General features: G+C 36.5%; 2 protein-coding genes and 1 pseudogene across 2 annotated transcripts in view; 1 reads left to right on the forward strand and 2 right to left on the reverse strand.

Annotated features, from left to right (window-relative positions):
* Nucleotides 1–1,978: 1,978 nt before the first annotated feature.
* Nucleotides 1,979–4,110, reverse strand: LOC133178061 (uncharacterized; annotated as a pseudogene).
* Nucleotides 4,111–14,331: 10,221 nt separating this feature from the next.
* On the reverse strand, nt 14,332–15,105 carry LOC133178062 (uncharacterized protein K02A2.6-like). The gene has a single exon (XM_061312829.1). The coding sequence runs from the start codon at nt 15,103–15,105 to the stop codon at nt 14,332–14,334; it is 774 nt and encodes a 257-aa protein (XP_061168813.1).
* A 3,320-nt stretch (nt 15,106–18,425) lies between these two features.
* LOC133173321 (protein PRRC1-like) overlaps nt 18,426–18,587 on the forward strand; it is a 33,283-nt gene continuing 33,121 nt past the window's right edge. Inside the window, exon 1 of the mRNA XM_061308314.1 lies at nt 18,426–18,523. The gene's annotated coding sequence lies outside the window, so the exon portion shown is untranslated. The remainder of the gene's footprint in view (nt 18,524–18,587) is intronic.

Consider the following 18,587-nt stretch of genomic DNA (forward strand, 5'->3'; position numbering starts at 1 on the left):
CGTTTATGACGCGAGGAACCCGTGTTTATACGGATATAGTTTAATTTTGTTTGTATTCTAGCCTCTGATTGGTTAATATCCAAAAAGGAACACAAATTATTTTAGGAATGACTCTAATTCTTGGCCAAATTATTCGAGTATAACCTGGTTTGGGTCAGTTTACGCTTTATAATCCGCGAAGCGGATTATAAAACAGCGTAAACTGACCCAAACCAGGTTATACTCGAATAATTTGGCCAAGAATTAGAGTCATTCCTTATAATTTAATTTTAAAATCATTAAATTACTATGGGTGTAAAATTTCGTTGCTTCCTTTTATTAGTTCAAATTTGCCGCTCAATAATACAACCGTAGTAACGGAAGTGATGGGAAGCGAGGGGAGGTAAAAACTGATACATAGGCCTAGCAGCTTGTTTACATGTGGTAAGATCGAATTATTGTTTGAAGTTAAAGGTATATTTATTAAATCTGGAATTTTCCATGAATCCCGAGGACTGGAAATGAGAGGATTGTATGCATACAGATGATTCAGCTGGTTGTCGGGGGGGGGGGGGGGGTGTCCCCATACCAAACCAGGTTATACAGAAATAATTTGTGTTCCTTTTTGGATATTAACCAATCAGAGGCTAGAATACAAACAAAATTAAATTATTTGGTTTTAACTAATTAAAAATTGCAGTTGGCGCTCCCGGAAATCATTTCAAATTATAAATATTGTTAGCGATATTTAATTTTAGCGATCTCAACACCCTCGCTAAAAATGCCAAAATTAAATCATATGTATTCAATGGAAAAAAATTCAAGATTCACAAGACTCGAATAATCTTTTTCTTTAATATAAGCGCTTTCTGCCTTTTAATTAAGGAATGAATTTAACAGCTAATAAAGTGGGTTGGGGCAGTTTACGCTTTGTAAACTGCGAAGCGGTTTATACCCACTTTATACCGTATGATTTGGGTACATGTAGCTAAAATTTCATTCTTTATAATTTAATTTTTAATTTTCATTCATTTAGTGTAAGAAAAAAAGATGATTGGCCTTAAAAAATTACTTCAAATCGGATCGATACGTTTTTGACGCAAGTCATTGTGACGTAGGCAACCCAATTTATACGATATAAAGTAATTTTTTAATCCAATCAAATACCACCTTGTAACTAGATTTAAATTATTGGCTCTTCGGTGAATAACCAATTGCTTAGTAACATTCATAACCACGACGTCAATTATTGTCCATTGTGACGTCATAGTAACGTTAAAGGGTAGCATTATAATATGCCTTATAATTCAAACACAAGAGATAAATGAAGTAAACTTTGAAGCAATTATTTTCTGTTAAGATTTGGATTAAATAATTTTACAAAGTAGTCCTCCTTTGCTATTCTAGATGTTTCACAAACATTTTATAAAATGGAAATATTTTAAAATTGCCTTTCGTACAGATAGCAAAGTGCTCACTGCATGGCGTATTTCTTATGTCAGGGTCCGGAATTTGTTGTTAATGGACTCGTACACGTGTGTTCAGTTTGCTGGTTTGTCCTACATGTATATAGTACTTATCACAAGTTGATAATTGACGTCGTGGTTATGAATGTTACTAAGCAATTTGTTTTTCATTTTGTAACTGTCTGAAGAAGCATTAAAAAGGCACAAAGCGCTTACAGTTAAATTAATTATTCGAGTCTTGTGAATCTTGAATTTTTTTTCATTGGATATATCAATATTTAACTGTACCAAAAATTGGGATTTTTCTTTAAAAAAAAAAAGATAGATAGATGTATAGATAGAAAGAAAGATAGATAGATAGATAGATAGATAGATAGATAGATAGATCATCCAATAAAAAGTCTCAGTGGTTCGGAATAAAATACTTAAAATAAAGAAGAAAAACCTCTGTAAAGCTTTAGGCTTTTCATTCTATCTGTAGAAGCTTTATAAATATATATATATATATGAATGAGCCTCGACGGATAAGAAATCGATCTTATGGCAAAATTTATCGAATTTGAGATTTTAATGTTTTTAGATGGAGCATGAAAAACTACGAAAAAAAAATCGAAAACGAAACCAAAATATCTCTATTAACAACAGAAATATCGCAGATTGAAAATGATATGTTTTAAAGGCCGCAATATTGCAATAGCACATAAGAATATGTTAATTCAATTCTGATGTCATAAAACTTTCTAAGTCTACCTGTATTCATTATATAACACAACAATTAAAATATTAATATTTCCACAAGCAACCACGTGATTGTCATTTATTCTTCGTCAGGAGCAGGACATGTGATGTCTTTTTATGGCACTTTTACGTAAGGCCTCAGAAGCGCACTCTGTCGTCTGAAAGTCCACCTGGCAAAATAACGTCCGGAAATTCCCTACGCAGTTTATGCACGTCGACAATTTCTTTAGAAAGCTGAATTTTGACGTCAGGGGCATTAAGGGTTTGCTTTGCATACACTGTATCTGGTTCCTTGTCAGTGGACATGAAATGATGTATTTCCCGATCCCTTTTACCGGTTTACAGTACGCATTGAAGAAGGTGTCCCACCTGAACCACTGGAAATCTCCACATATACATGTAGCTGTCGTATTGCTTTTTGCAGATTGTGCTACAACTTGTTCTAACTGTTCGATGCTGTCTACTTCTGATCTTCGGTATTTCTTCTTGAGCATTCCAAAGCAGACGTCACACAGGCATTTCGTATGACCAGCAATCATGCACGAAGAGCAAATAATTTTTTTTCTGTGGAGTCCGTTTAAGCATCGCCACGCAAAGTAGTGTAAAGTTGTTTTATTTTTATTTTTGTTTTGTCCAACGCAATTATCGGGCTGGAGTTGGCAGACTGCTTCGCCGTAGCTGTTGGCATCGCAGTAATGATGTAACATACTCAATACAGCATTTGGTCCATAAGTTTTAAGAAAGGGAAATTTTCATCACATACTTCAAATATCTGAACCTTTCGGGGTTGTATATAAAACAGTGGTCTGGCTTGTTGTGAAGAATGTGGTCACACACTGCGAAAAATCGAATGTGTAATGTACATTCTCGTAGGGTACAGAACATGACTGTAGATATCTCCCATGGGGTTTCAGTTCTCTCTTGCTCTAGTAGTGTATTCTTTGTGAAATTCACGCTCTTGTTTGGCTTGGTCAGTATGAATTATCAGACCTTATGTGAGTTCCAACTTTGTATCCTCGTCAAATGCCCCGGCAATATATTCGCGGAGGTCATGACAGGTCTTACACAAGTCTGTTTTGGGTTTCATAAACTGTTTGAAAGGCACACATGAATTCCAGGCTTCTTTGAATGTAGTAAGCTCGATCTACTGGACTCCAGACAGGCATCTTTAGTATGAACCGCCGCTTTACTATCGTTACAGGGTGGGAGAACAGGTGCTGTGTCATCTCGTTCTCGTGGGGCAGCAGGTAATGGTCCGCGTATCTCTTGATAAACAGGACTGCTGCTTCAATGACATCAAATGGATGACCATGGTTTGACTTCTTACCGGTCAATCCATCAACTCGCGGGTTGATGCTGTTATCTTTGAAATGTTTCTTCAAACTTTTAAAATCCGAGCGTCCAATTTCGAAAATGGATCGCCAAGAGCTTTCACAAATTTCTACTCCTTGAAAGCTGTAACGGAATCGCTGACGTTCACGTTTGCTTCCTTTGGAGCCGACAAATCCGTCCGTTTGAACCAATTGATCTTTCGAGTTTAGACGGGATATATATGTCCCTCTCACTTTTGGTGAACCCATGTAGTCTTAACAGAAGCTGATACGCATGCTCTTTGTAGGAAAATATATTTCGAAAACAATTTTTAATGCAGCTGCATTCACTTTCAAATAATTTGTCCACATATACCTCTCAAGATCAAGATCCTCATCATCATTCTGACTTAGTCTTAATGGGACATATGGCTCGGAGGAAAAAATCGGTCACTCCGTGCCTGATATTCTCCTCATCTACTTCTCCATCATCTTCATCGCTGTCTAGATCAGTCGTGTATATTACTAGTGGGGGTGTTTGGGATCGTGGAATGTACTCTTGAAAAAAAATCAGTAGCCTCTTCCTCATAGTGTTCTACTTCAGGACCAGTATCCATAATGTAGACTAAAAAGATAAATTATATAACGGTTATAGATTATGAAGATTAACATAAATTTAAGGATATGAATGAAATATATGGAGATAACGAACAGTATTCAAGCTCAAAAGTCCATTAATCAATACAAAATAGGAGCAGAGCAAACACGGACCTCCAAACATCAGAGGTGGGATCAGGTGCCATGGAGGAGTGAGCATCCCCTGCCGACCGGTCACACCCGCCGTGTGCTCCTTGTCATGATCGGGAAATAACGGAAAAATCCGTCGACAATTCAGTGTGTAAATAATGGCCTAACAATTAGTATGAAAAACGTCAGTCAGCATTTGACTCAATGATGAATTGTATTTGCTGACAAAGTCCTGCCTAAAATTACAAAAACAGTACAAGAAAAAAAACAAGTACCCGGCATTAGAAGTGAAAGTCATGGTTCTTTCGATGAGACCTTAAAAACCAAGGTCCTGTGTCACGGTAGGCATCGGCACAATAGAGAACCCTCAAAGCTTGAATAAAAAAGGCCCTGAGTGCCGAGAATAGGTCTAAATTTGAAGCTCTTTACCCGTATATGGTTACGTCTCTATACGAGTGAAAAAAATCTGGAATTGAAGGTTTAACAACATGCAATTAATCAAACACTGTACTTTTTTCCAGGATTTCTAATTCCACTCATTGTTTATTGTACCCCGCTTTTGCAAAATCAAAGGGACATTAAACATAATGTTAACTCTACCACTTTATGCAGAAGTGTACTGCTTTTTACTTCATATCCTACCTACAGTTTTATTAAAAAATCTATCACTTTTCCAAAATCCATTTTGGGTTCGCTTAGGTAGCCATTTTTGAAGCCATTAGATCATAAAATCACATCGGTTTTTAAGATATCGCGTGATTTGAACTGGGAGCGTACAAATGCTTTTGGGTAGACTTTACTTTACTCGTCGCCAGATCCGCAAGATCCATGCACTCATTGCACTATGGCGTAAGATTTATGTCACTCAACTGATGCAGTTAGTTTCCAAAATGCCTTACTCGTGATCAAACGTGAATGAAATCATGGCCATGGTTACTGAAGCATGTGCTGCATGCGCTTTGATGACAATTAATTTTTTGTAGAATTTTCACTAAATAAACAAGATGTGTTTGTGAAACACTGATGTCCCCGTATGGCAGCTTATGGCGAAGGTTAAAGTTTCTCAAATGCAAGTCAAACTCCAGATCAAAAGATTAAATATGTTGGTACCCAAAGAAAGGTCTTGTATCGAGGAATATACCTGTGAAATTTGAAAGTCCTAGCACCAACTGTTCAAAAATTATGGCGAAGGTTAAAGTTGTTTTAAAACTAAGTAAAACGTCAAGGTCAAATAGGGCCCCAAGGGAAGGTCTTGTCAAAAGTGATACACATGTTCGTGAAATGTGAAAGCCCTAGACCCAAACGTTTACATGTTATGGCCAAGGTTAAAGTTTTTTAAAAGTAGGTCAAACTCCAAAGTCAAGATCAATGCCAAAATTGTTGGTATCCAAAGGAAAGTCTTTTCACAAGGAATGCACATGTGAGTATGAAAGCCCTAGAACCAAATGTTTAAAAGTTATGGCCAAGGTTAAAGTTTTCAAAAGAAGGACTCCCAGGTCAAGGTCAAAGGGTCAAAATTGTTGGTATCCAAAGGAAGGTCTTGTCACAAGGATTACATATGTGAAGTATGAAAGCCCTAGCACCAACCATTCAAAAGTTATGCAGTAAACCGACGAAAACCAGATGTCGCTATTGAATATCATTCAATAGCAGTCATTAGCACCTTGCTAAAGTATGAAATATGAAGATTTTTAACATTAATCAATCTCAAATGTCCAATGGAACGTTAAAAATTCGGAGCAATCGGCATACAAGGACCTCTAAAAACAACAGAGGTGGGATCAAGTGCTATGGAGGAGTATATTTACAGAAACTGAAAATAAAATTCTGGAGTTCAAAAAAGAAAGCTCTATCCCCATTTTTAGTACAGTAACTGTTAGACTGTTGTGTGAATTGACCTTCGTTCTAAGCCCACAGCTTCGGTCATTTCCAGCTCTCACAGAGCTTGCAATCTGTTGTTGGGTACCTTTTCATCTTTGCGTCACATCAAAACACCTTAAAGTAAACCATGAAGAAAGGGATACCAAGAGGGTGTTCTCTGTTTTCACATTGATCAGATACAAACACCTAAGAATGCATATATGAAAGATGACAAAGAAACTGTTTTCCTTACCAATGAACAATCAGCTCTTCCCTGATGGAAAGTAGATGGTAGCTAGACCAGAGATTAATACAGGAGTTTCATGATGGACCCACAGAAAAAATATCATCAATATAAAATTCTAGGTGTACAGACCTTGTTTGCTACAGGTGTTTGATCTCTTATTTGATAAATGGCTAGCAATCCATTTGAAAAATTAAGCAATGGCCTCTTAGTTCTGGATATTATGGAGCATGCAGACCATATTGCATTAAACTCTGCAGAAAGTTTGAAGAGAATTGGAAAAGATAATTTTGAATACATATTTTAGTCAAAGAACGTCTATATTCGGTTCGGCCATATTCTTATTCATCACAAAAACCCCTTAAAAAAGAAAATCCAGCAATGAGTAACAGGATAGAAGGGTTTGACTTCATTCAGATCTGAAGTTAATCTCCTCTCTAAATTGTCTTTCAAATAAAACAAGGAAACCTCAAAGATTTCTTTCAGCATAAGAATCAAGTTCTTATCCATTTTTTGTTGGTTGTAATCTTAGAACCAAAAGTGATTTTCTTCTGTGCATGTAGGATTTTCAATAAAGATATGTAGCCCGAGGATCAGGTGACAAACTATACACTTTGGATGGTTTATATCATTGTCTAAATGATCATCAGACAATCCTTCGATCAAATTTCTAGCAAGTTCAAAGAGTGAAAAGTGAAGTCAAAGTGAATATGAAGGGCTTATTGTCTTGCTTAAAGTCAGTATAGACTTTATGATATCACAGCATTGTGAATAGTGTTTTTATTATCTTAAACCATGATAGTAAGTGAAATCCTTGAAAAAATTTAGTAAATCTCAACCATAAACATAATTTCTAGAGGCCATTTTGTGAAATGGCTGCCATGGCCGCCAGGGCCAGATTCTGCGATGGCCCAATATCCAGATTTCTTTATATTGTGAATGTCTATATTTGTTTTAAAAAATGGTGCTTTATCACAAAATGCACAATAGGTTATCTATGCCGCAGTACTATCTTAGTTGTAGAAGACAAGAAGCTAGATAAACAAGAGATGTTTGTGTAACACTTCGCTCCCCTCCCTAGGACATACATTATAGGTTTTGCTCGATCGTACCCAAAACAGAACTTGACCTATATATTCTTATGATAAATCTATATACCAAATTTCATTTCAGTATGTGCAACCTCTACGAGAAGAAAATGAGCGGAAACTGAAAATAATTGGAATTATTCTTAGACTAAGGGGCATAACTTTGTAAAAAAAAAATTGCTCGATCGTACCCAAAACAGAACTTGACCTAGATACTGTTATGATAAATCTGTATACCAAATATCATTTCAGTTTGTGCAATCTCTGCGACGAAAATGAACGGAAACTGCTGATGGACCGACAGACAGACAGACAGCAGCAAAGCAATATGCCCTCCCTTCTTTGAAGGGGGGGGGGCATAAAAACAATGTTCAAGCTGCATAATGATTTAGTGCCTCATTGGACATACTTACAGATATGCGCTGTAACTCATCTATTTATTCTACAAGAAATTCTCAAAATTATGATATTCCAAAATGTAGATTGCAAACTTATAAGTCTATATTTATTCCTACTATAGTTAACGAATGGAACACAATTCCACTTGAAATTAGAAATTTACAATCAATGTCAAATTTCAAATCTAAAATTACTATCTGCTCAACGATTATACTTTAAATACGACAACAGACAATAGACTTCATCATAATGTGTATGGAATAACGACCTTTACAGATGAAATTTAATATCAAGTCCTCTATGCTCGTGTGGTATAGTAGAGAATACATATCATTATTTTTTTGTATGTCCAAAGTATGTGAAAGCAGGAAAAGAATCTTTTAATAAATTTTTACAATTTGATAAATGTACAAAAGTACATGTATCTATATATTTACAAAATGCATCGATTTGTAATTTTTTTGCAAATATTGTTTACTTTAAAACATCACAGAGAGGGCGTAATAAGTTTTCAAAACTTGTGTCCAATCCCTTTCTTATTATAAATTACAATAAAAAAATGTTCAAAACAAAATCATACTTTAACCTTTTGACCGTCCTGTCCGTGTTTTCAATGCCGTAGCTCTCCACAAACTTTATAAGCAAAATGCACAATGGAATGTAAATATTTAAGAAATATATCGCTCATATGTAAAAACAATATACACTGTACGTCCAAAATTAAAATATATAATTTTCCAAAAATGAAAATTCTGAAATATTTTCAAAGTATGATTAATTTTTCATATTTTGATAATGTCAATGATACTGAGTTGTTTTCTAACGCAAAATGTAATACATGTAACAACGCAAAAGGTAATAAATTAGGATTTTTACATTTTGCGTTATTACATTTTGCGTTGAGATCAACGCAGAATGTAATAACGCAAAATGTACATGTAAAAACACAATTTTTGGATTATTAGATTTTGTGTTATTACATTTTGCGTCGAGATTAACGCAAAATGTAATAGTGCACTTTTTGATTGTTACATTTTGCGTTATTTAATTTTTGTGTTGAGGACAACGCAAAATGTAATTGAACAAAATGTAATAACACAAATTATAATTTTTTTTGTATTGTGTTCCACGCAAAACATCACAAAATTGATTTAAACATATATTTAATATTTTAAAATATGAATATGTATTGTGCTGAAGTGGATGGGTCAGTGAGGGGGTATGAAATGCATTTAAGGTCCTTCACATAGGTTAGACAAAAACTCGAAAACGACATATGCGTCTTCAGACAATAATACGAAACTCACCTGATATGTCGAATATTGAACTTTAACTTGCATATTACAGTAAAAAAAAAAGTTTCCAACTCCCGAGAGCGATAGTAAACAATGGCTGCGACGGTTGGGGCCAGCTGGGTGATTTTGAAGCTTATCGGATATTGCAACTTATTTTCCAATATTTTCCAACTTTACCTTGTTATATTTCGATCAAACCATATTATTCAGCTTAAATATTTAGTATGTGAAATTTCAAACGAATTAAATATATAAATATTAAATTAATTTTTTATCTGTATATTTTGTTAGCGTTATCTCTATTTTGTTGTTGAAGCTTAGCGTACGGGGGTGGACCTTTGATTGATGTGTTATGTCCCGTGCATATAAAGGGCGCATATTGGCGCATACTAGAAATAACTTGGGCGCACTTGACGCGTCGGACTTTTTTCCTACGTAACTTCCCATTAAATTTATATTTAATATAATTCACCATGAAAATACCAAAGATGTATTAATACAAGTATACAGAACGCATAAATCAATGTGTGCGCACGTTTTGAAATAAAGTTAAACACTTTTTTTATCTTAAAAAGTTCACTAGCTATCGTTTATTGAGGCTTCAGAAAAAATATGCGTTTAGTATTTGGAGAATTTTAACCAACTGTATAATTATAACCGCCCGGTTTTTTTTCAGTGATTTCGTACTATCTGTCTACACTGGCGATACTAGGGAATGAGCTCAACATCCTCGATATTTTCCACAGTCATTAAAGTTTATAAAATATATCATAACAACCTGAGGAATCAGATACTCTTCATTACATACATACATGTACATGTATAAGGGGAAACTCGCTTTACTAAATGCACAGATAGACAGACCGATGACAATGAGGTAAACGTTAACGTTAAGGCTTTTACGGACATTACTAAATCTATCTTTTCTCTAATTCTGTTTCTAACGTTAACATTTTTATTGAATACTTATAAAACATTAACTGAATACTTTGATTGATATATCTTATTATTAATCAGTCTGTATCATCTATCCAATCACTGACATCCTTGATTACCAAAGACTGACCATGGATCCATTAAAAGCTCTTGATATGCATGTACATGTGTATACAACTGTTAGAAAATTAGAAGTGTGTGTGTGTGTGTGTGTGGAGGGGGGCTTCATACGTTGATCATTGTATTTTATGCGCTTGCAAAAACTGGCCATTTTTTCACTGGAGAGAGAGAGAGAGAATATTATTTTTACTGGTCTGCATTGTAAAATAGTATGAAGAATGGACATAGACAAAATTTCAATGTTTATTACTGGAGCTCAGAAAAGAAGGTTTTTTTTTTAAATATTTCTCTAATTTCATGATTTTTTAAGAAATGTTCAGTAATATATGGGTTTATGGGATTTTGTCCCTCTCTTACTTTTTTACACGAAAAGTAGTACATTATCTAAAAGAAGGTAACACCTTCTTCTCCGTTTATGATTATATAACACCTGCCACTAAAAATAAATAGATTTTTTTTCTAAATACTCTGATCAACGAAATTATAGCCCCCCCCCCTTTCAAACACTCGCGCGCGTTTCTAATTTGCAACACCTATGATATGGATATCAACTGCTTTTAAATGACTAATGAAATTAATATATGATAAAATCAGTTCTAATGTAAGAATAAGTACAAATGAATGTATATCTTTATTTTTTTCTTTTGTTTTCTTTTCTTTTCGATTCTTTTCTTCATCCTCTACTCAATTGAAAATTATTTTCAACCTAACTGCATGACCGAAAAGTGTTATTACATTTTGCAGAATCTCGACGCAAAATGTAACAACGCAAATGTATTAATCCAAAAATTGTGTTGTTACAATTTGCTTTATTACATTTTGCATTGATCTTGACGCAAAATGTGATTCAACAAAATGTAATAAAACTAATAATCCTTGAAGTTTGTTATTAAATTTTGCGTTATTACATTGTTCCTGTCAGCCCCCTCTCAAATTCTCGAATGCCTGCAGCTATTTTTATCACCTTTTTTCTCCAAGAAATACAGACTTCGGCAGGACTTCCATGTGACAAATTTTTCGGTCACATCTTTGAAAATACAGAATAGGTTCCTACGTGCAAAATTTAAGAAGATAATTAAAAAAAAAGAAAAGAATTATCAAATATTTTCAAAATATGACAACTTTTATAATATTTTGATAATATAAGAGGTATTTATGTTTTGTATGCACAAGAAATATTTACTTAGTTTTCTTCCCATTCAAACCGTTCTCAGCAACTATTCTTGAAATGCCTGGAACTATTGTTTTCACAACTTTTTTCTCACAAGAAATACACCAAACCAAAGGTGCAATTGAAGTCTACATCATTTCTGCATGATATCGATGTAAGAAATACATCACTCTTATCTATGTAAAATACAGGCTATTTTTCCAAAAATGAGAATTATCAAATATTTTCAAAACATGACTATTTTTTTTTTTGGATAGTGTCATAATTATTTGAAGATACATGTATTTAGGTGTTTACTGCGCAACAAGCATTCTTTTCCTCCAAACAGTTAATTCTCAACATCCCGGGGGCTAAGGATACAGCTGAAGTCAACATCACTTCGGCATAACAGCATTTTTTTAATATTGTAAGAACTACACATGCTAACGCTAACTCCCGTTTACATATTACCTGTACATCCATTTGATTCAATATTAATGGAAATTTGGCTATGAAAACTTGTTTGAATGCAAAGAAAAGTTCATTAGTAATGGATTAATAATTTTAAAACCAGTGTCAAAAAGTTAATCGCTCTTATTTACAACTCCTTTCATAAGGGAGGGGGGGGGGGTTTAGAAAATTTTGTCAGTTGAAATCAGGCCTCAAAACATCGCCAGATTTTGAATTCTCATGGAAATAGATACATGACCCTTAATGTTTAACTTATGTAAAATTCAAAACTTCAACATATCAGATTGATAAAGTAAATGTTTTGACTTCTTATCTCATTTAAACTGAATTGGTAATGAAAAATGCATGTAACTTTTTTTTTTTTTATTGTTTTTGTCTGTTAACATACCCCCCCCCCCGCCCCCGTGAGACAAAAAAAACACTTTGGTATGAATCTGTGAAATAACAATTCATAATATCTATAAAAAGAAATTGTTGTTTCACCGGGGGGAGGGGGAGGGGGAATAAGTATCCGTTTTCCGTTGATTTGTATATAGTGATAAACACAAGTTTTACCAAAATTATAGACTTAACTCTCTTCATTCGCTTTTCCAAATAAGTTATGTTTTATGAATATTCACATTAATGTCTACATACATACATAGATATAAAAAATCCTTCAAATATGTTCATAGGATTTATTCAAGCATGCGTATAGATAGTTTTCATATGACGTATTTTCTCTCCGAGTTATTTCCCTTGGCCGCCATCTTGGTGGTCAACCTGGTAATTTTTCCTCTTTGTCTTACCAAATCTAAGAGGGTGTAGCAGAAATATTTGGGGTAAGATCTTTATAGAATAAAAATGATGAAATAAAGGAGGCTTTAACAAATGTATATTTTGCAGAAAAACAATGCTTCCTACCCCACAATGGCCAGTATAAAAAGTTAAAGTTGGTTGAATAATGAAGGAATATGAGCATGTTGACCTCCAATACGGCCGCCAACGGGAAATAACTCTTGTTATTATACCTCTACTGTTATTACTCTATATAAAATTAATACCATAAAACTGTCTATTTCCCCGAGAAGATACTATTTCTCCCATCTGAGGACTACTCCCTGAAAAATAAGAGCTACTCCCTGGGACTACTCCCTCATGAATATTTATTATTAATTTTAACCAATTAAAATGAGCAGTGGGCGGAGCGTTCAAGGAATCTCGAGTCCGTGACGTAATGTTATTAGCAATGTAACTATGACGTCAAAACATTTCGACATGCGATGCCAAAATCATACTTGAATTTCTAAGCAAAAAAAAGGACAACGCTAATCCTTCGAAATATTAGTAAAATTTATTATTATTATTTTTTAAAAATAATTTTAATTTTTCCGTATTGATGCATTACATATTTAACAAAATCGGAATCGCATGCATTTATTATAATTTTTATAAATGCCCTTATATTGTTTTAAAAATGTCTTAGTCTCTATAGTTAATTAATCTCCTTTGTTTGTTTCGGTATAATAAAACAGTTATGGAATGGGTACTCGGGAAATATCAAATTTATGGTTCCCCGAGGCAGGAAACTATTTCCCTCGGCGGCTTCGCCGCCTCGGGAAATAGTTTCCTCCCTCGGGGAACCATAAATTTGCTATGGTTCCCCGAGGCAGGAAACTATTTCCCTCGGCGGCTTCGCCGCCTCGGGAAATAGTTTCCTCCCTCGGGGAACCATAAATTTGCTATTTCCCGAGTACCCATTCCATAACTGTATACTAATTTGGGCCTACTGAAAACTATCTATTAAAGATATTAATATAGACAATATCATCTATAAACAGTAGCGATTGGCAGTAAGTGTAAGAAGCTGCTGCCGTGTGGCGTAATGGAAAAGTCAGTTTCAACTAGACTACATTTATTAGAACATGTAAACAAGCATGGTGTAAAAATTGTAAGCACCAATTGAACATCAAACCCGATCAAATATTGTTACATCCCCTTTTCTTTAGTTAGAATAGTATGGACAATGAATAAATTTATATTATGCTTAAAAGTGACTAGAATCAAAACATCTGTACTGCTTTACTGAACTGACTAGCAAAAAATAACAATATGACTAGACACTGGACTATGAGTATTATATGCAAACTTGTAAAATGCAACATCGATGAAATGAATAAAGCGTTCCTAGCTACACTAAACAAAATTATCTTGGCATCTACTCAAGTTAAATGTCTATCAACAAATCACGATCTGACATAGTCATTGTATTTAACCGGCGGTTTCACTTCACGTCCAGAACGGGTAACTGTGTTCTTAGGGTCAGTTATTGGCTTTGGAACATCGGATGCCACTTCCTTGGCCTCATTTGTCTCACACGGAAGATCACACGGAATGTCTCTTGACACCGGCAATTCATTTGATTTACGCAAATGTTTTCTGTTTCTCGTATAGTTTGCTCCGGCCTCGGTCGTTACCTTGTATGATCTCCTTTCTGGTATTGCTTCCGTAACCGTTCCTTTCTCCCATGGTCTATTAGGGGTTTTGACTCAGACAGTCTCTCCAACTGATAGTTGCGATAATGGGTGTGCAGATCTGTTGTAATACTCTGCTTGTTTTTGTTTGGCATTGTCGATCTTCTCTTTCTCAAATGGTGCATCTTTCGGCTGTAATAACTTTCCTTTCGTGGGTAGTAGTGTTTTTGTTCTCCTTCCCATAAGTCTCATGACTGGACTAGTTCCCACATGCTGTGTAGGTGTGTTCCTGAAATCCAACAATGCAAGGTAAGGATCAGATTTTGCATGTTTTGCTTTCTTTAGAATTTGTTTGGCAACTTTCACTGCTTGTTCGGCTTTCCCATTGCTTTGTGGGTAGTGTGGTGAAGATGTTACGTGTTGGAATTCCCACAGTTGGGCAAACTTAGCAAATTCTTTGGAGGCAAATTGAGGACCGTTGTCCGACACACACAGGTCTGGTATTCCATGTCTCATGAATTGTGCTCGTAGTCGTTTGATGATCTCATGGGATGTCATTCTGTCCAAGGCATCAATCTCGAAGAAGTTTGAGAAGTAATCAGTTACTATCAAGTAGTTACGTTGGTCGAAAGTGAAGATGTCAAGTCCAAGCTTTGCCCAGGGACGTGGTGGTACCTCGTGATGTTGTAGAGGTTCTTTTCCTTGGTTGTTGTCAAAAGTGCGGCATGTTTCACACTTTTGTATGAAGTCCTTAACTTCAGCGTTCATTTGTGGCCAGTATACAGATTCTCTGGCTCGTCTTAGGCATCCCTCGATTCCAAGGTGTGATGAATGTATCCTTGTCAGCATATCCTTGCGTAGTGCTTGTGGAATAACTGCTCTGTCTCCTTTAAAAATGACTCCATTTTAGATAGACAGCTCATCTCTGATCTCAAAGTAGGGAACTATGAGTTCTGGAACTAAGGTTTTGCAGTCTGGCCACCCATTTCTGATGGATGCGCCTAAATTTTGCAGGGTATTATCCTTTGCAGTTTCGTCCTGAATGTCTTTCAAACGGTTTGGTGCAATTGGCAGGAATTGTAGCATATTTATCGCTTCTACTACTGACTCCACCTTTGATGGTTTCTCAATGGGCAGATACGCACGACTTAAGGTATCTGCTAGCTCCATGTTCTTTCCAGGACGGTACTTAAGATTTACTTCATACTTTTGCATCCTGAGCAGCATGCTCTGGAGACGCTTTGGTGCTTTGTAAAGAGGCTTATTCACAATCATCTCCAAAGGTTTGTGATCTGATTGGACAGATACTGGTCTCCCAAATGTGTAAACATTGAAACGTTCAAGCCCGAATATCACTGCTAGAAGCTCCTTTTCTATTTGTGCGTAGCGGGTTTCAGTTTCGGTCAGGGCACGGCTGGCAAAGGCAATCGGCTTGTCCTCTTGCAACAAAGCTGCTCCAAGTCCTTTCTCCGAGGCGTCGCATTGTAGTGTTAGTGCCTTTTCTGGATTGAAGTACTGTAACACAGGATCTGCTGTGACTAGATTTTTCACTTGTTTTACAGCTTCGTCATGTTGTGGGGTCCAGTGCCATTCAACATCTTTCTGTGTTAACTTGCGCAGCGGCTCGCAGATGTCACTAAGCTTTGGTAAGAATTTTGCTAAATATGTCACAAATCCAATAAATTGTCGGACTCCTGCTACGTCAGTTGGATTTGGCATATCCAGGACTGCTTTGACCTTTTCGGGGTCTGCCTTGAGTCCTTTATTAGTGATCGTGTGGCCTATGAATTTTACTTCTGACTGTCGAAATTTCATCTTGTCCTTATTGAGTTTGAGCTGCTGTTCTCTACATCTCATCATGAGTCTGACAAAGTTTCTGTCATGATCCTCTTGCGCTTCTGCTTCTGTGTTTCCTTCTCCAAACACCAGTATGTCATCATGTATACTCTTGACTCCAGGTAGTCCTTCCAGTGCTTGATGCTGGCGACGCTGAAATTCCTCTGGCGCAGTGTTGATACCGAATGGCATGCGGAGCCAGCGGAATCTGCCAAACGGACTGTTAAAAGTAGTCATAAGAGAGCTTTCGTAGTCCAGACGAACATGCCAAAAGCCATCTTTGGCATCTAGGACGCTGAAGCATTTGGCATCTGACAAATCTGGCAAGATGTCCTCTATTGTAGGCATAGGGTAGTGCGCTCGCTGCAGTCCCTTGTTCAGGTCTTGGGGGTCTATACAGACTCTGAGTTTTCCACTTTGCTTCCTTGCTACAACCAAGCTGGAGACCCAAGGTGTAGGCTCAGTAACTTTGGCTAGAATTTCCAGTTGTACGAGTCTCTCCAGTTCCTTTTCTAAGTCATTCTTGATTGCGAGTGGAACTTTCCGTGGAGCATGAACAACTGGTTTGACACTCAGATCAATCTGGAGGCTGTAATCTCCTTTCAGGTGTCCTAGGCCAGTAAACACATCATGGTATTCTCTGCAAATGTTCTCCTTTGTCAAAGGTTGTTTTCTCACATTGATTTCAAGGATGTTTTCGTTCTCGACCGTGATCAATTTCAAGGCTTGTGAAGCTTTGGAACCAAGTATTGGTTGACACGAGCCATCCAGTATGACGAAATCTGCTTTGTATTTTCCTCCGTTCTTAGGATTTTTGAATTTTAGGTTGCACTTGCCCAGAGGTTTGATTGTCGTGTTGTTATACATGCTGAGTATTTGGTCTGTCTCTGTGATTGCATTGTTATCTGTCAAATACTTTCTTGGGAGTATGTTGCAGGTCGCCCCACTGTCCACTTGAAATTTCACATACTGTCCGTTGACCGACAAGGTGGCAAATACCTTGTTTGCAGAAGCTTGGTTAATTGCATTTACTGACTCGCTGTTGTTTTTGAGATCTACACTATATATAGAAAAGTAATCATCAGAGTCTGATTCGGCACTCTCTTGGATTTGATGGACTGTTGACTTGGCGGAATTGCAGACATTTTCAAAGTGATGAAGTTTGCGACACTTCCTGCACTGATGGCCATAGGCTTTGCAATTTCGCTTTCCTTTGGCGTGGCAACTTCCACAGTACTTGCATTGACTAGGTTCTTGTCTCGCTTGTACCTGTTGCTGTGGTTTCTGGGACTTTTGTGGCTGTTTCTTGAAGCTCTTCTTGTGCGAGTTGACTGCATGCACAGATATTCCTGCAGCCTGTGGTTGAATTTCCTTGTTCTGCTCCTTGGAAACTTCAGTGGCTCTACACACATGAATGCATTTCTCCAAGTCTAAATCGGTCACACGTAGAAGCCTTTCTCGCAGCCCAGAATCACTTACGCCACAAACAATTCGGTCTCTTATCATTGAGTCTTTGAGAGTTCCAAAGTTACAAGTGTCAGCCAAAATTCTAACTTCTGCTAAGAATTTGTCAAATGTGTCACCTGTCTGCTGGTTTCGACTGTAGAATTTGTACCTCTCGACTGTTTCGTTTTTCTTGGGATCACAGTGATTGTCAAATTCTGCGAGGATGAGTTTTACAGTAATATTTTTCTCTTCCATATTCACTTTGTTCCCATGCTCATCGGTAGTTTGAAACTGCATCGTGCTATGGATTTCTCTCCCCTTGCGTCCCAGAAGATACAGCAAGAGTTTCACCTTTTGTAGCTCTGGTTTTTTCTCCATGCTGATATCGATGTAGAGTAACACCTCTTCCTTCCATTTCTTCCAGGTCTGAGAAAGATTTTTAGCATCGAAATCCATTGTTTCGGGCGGATGAAGTACGTTTTCCATTGTTGTCGATTTTGGCGCGCTCTCGAACAATAACAAAGGAAAATGGCAATTTGTCTCTAATTGTGGCTGGTTACACAATATTTTCAATCCCCGTACTCACTAATAATGGTCCGACACTTCTGACACCATGTAAGAAGCTGCTGCCGTGTGGCGTAATGGAAAAGTCAGTTTCAACTAGACTACATTTATTAGAACATGTAAACAAGCATGGCGTAAAAATTGTAAGCACCAATTGAACATCGAACCCGATCAAATATTGTTACAGTAAGTAGTGAGCAGTTGGCAGTAAGCAGTGAGCAGTTGGCAGTAAGCAGTGAGCAGTAGGCAGTTGGTTGTCGTATATGGAATTCCATACACCCCCCCCCCAAAAAACCCCCCCGGATTTTTTTAACATCGGGATCGTTGTTTTCATAATATTTATTTGTACGTGGCTGATGAAACATAAGGCGATAGGAATCTTTGTTTAGACGATATTGTTGTGCACCAATGGACCACGAAGGTAAATGATACAATTATGAATTAATTATTGAATATTCATATTTATAAATGTCAACCAGTGGCGT

The sequence above is a fragment of the Saccostrea echinata genome, unplaced genomic scaffold (assembly GCF_033153115.1).
Source record: "Saccostrea echinata isolate AGI-Se365-2 ecotype Australia unplaced genomic scaffold, CSIRO_AGI_Sech_v1 ptg000002l, whole genome shotgun sequence".
NCBI lineage: Eukaryota > Metazoa > Mollusca > Bivalvia > Ostreida > Ostreidae > Saccostrea > Saccostrea echinata.

Coding starts and splice junctions, on each gene's coding strand:
- LOC133178062 (XM_061312829.1), bottom strand. CDS start 15,105: ATGCTGACAAGGATACATTCATCACACCTTGGAATCGAGGGATGCCTA.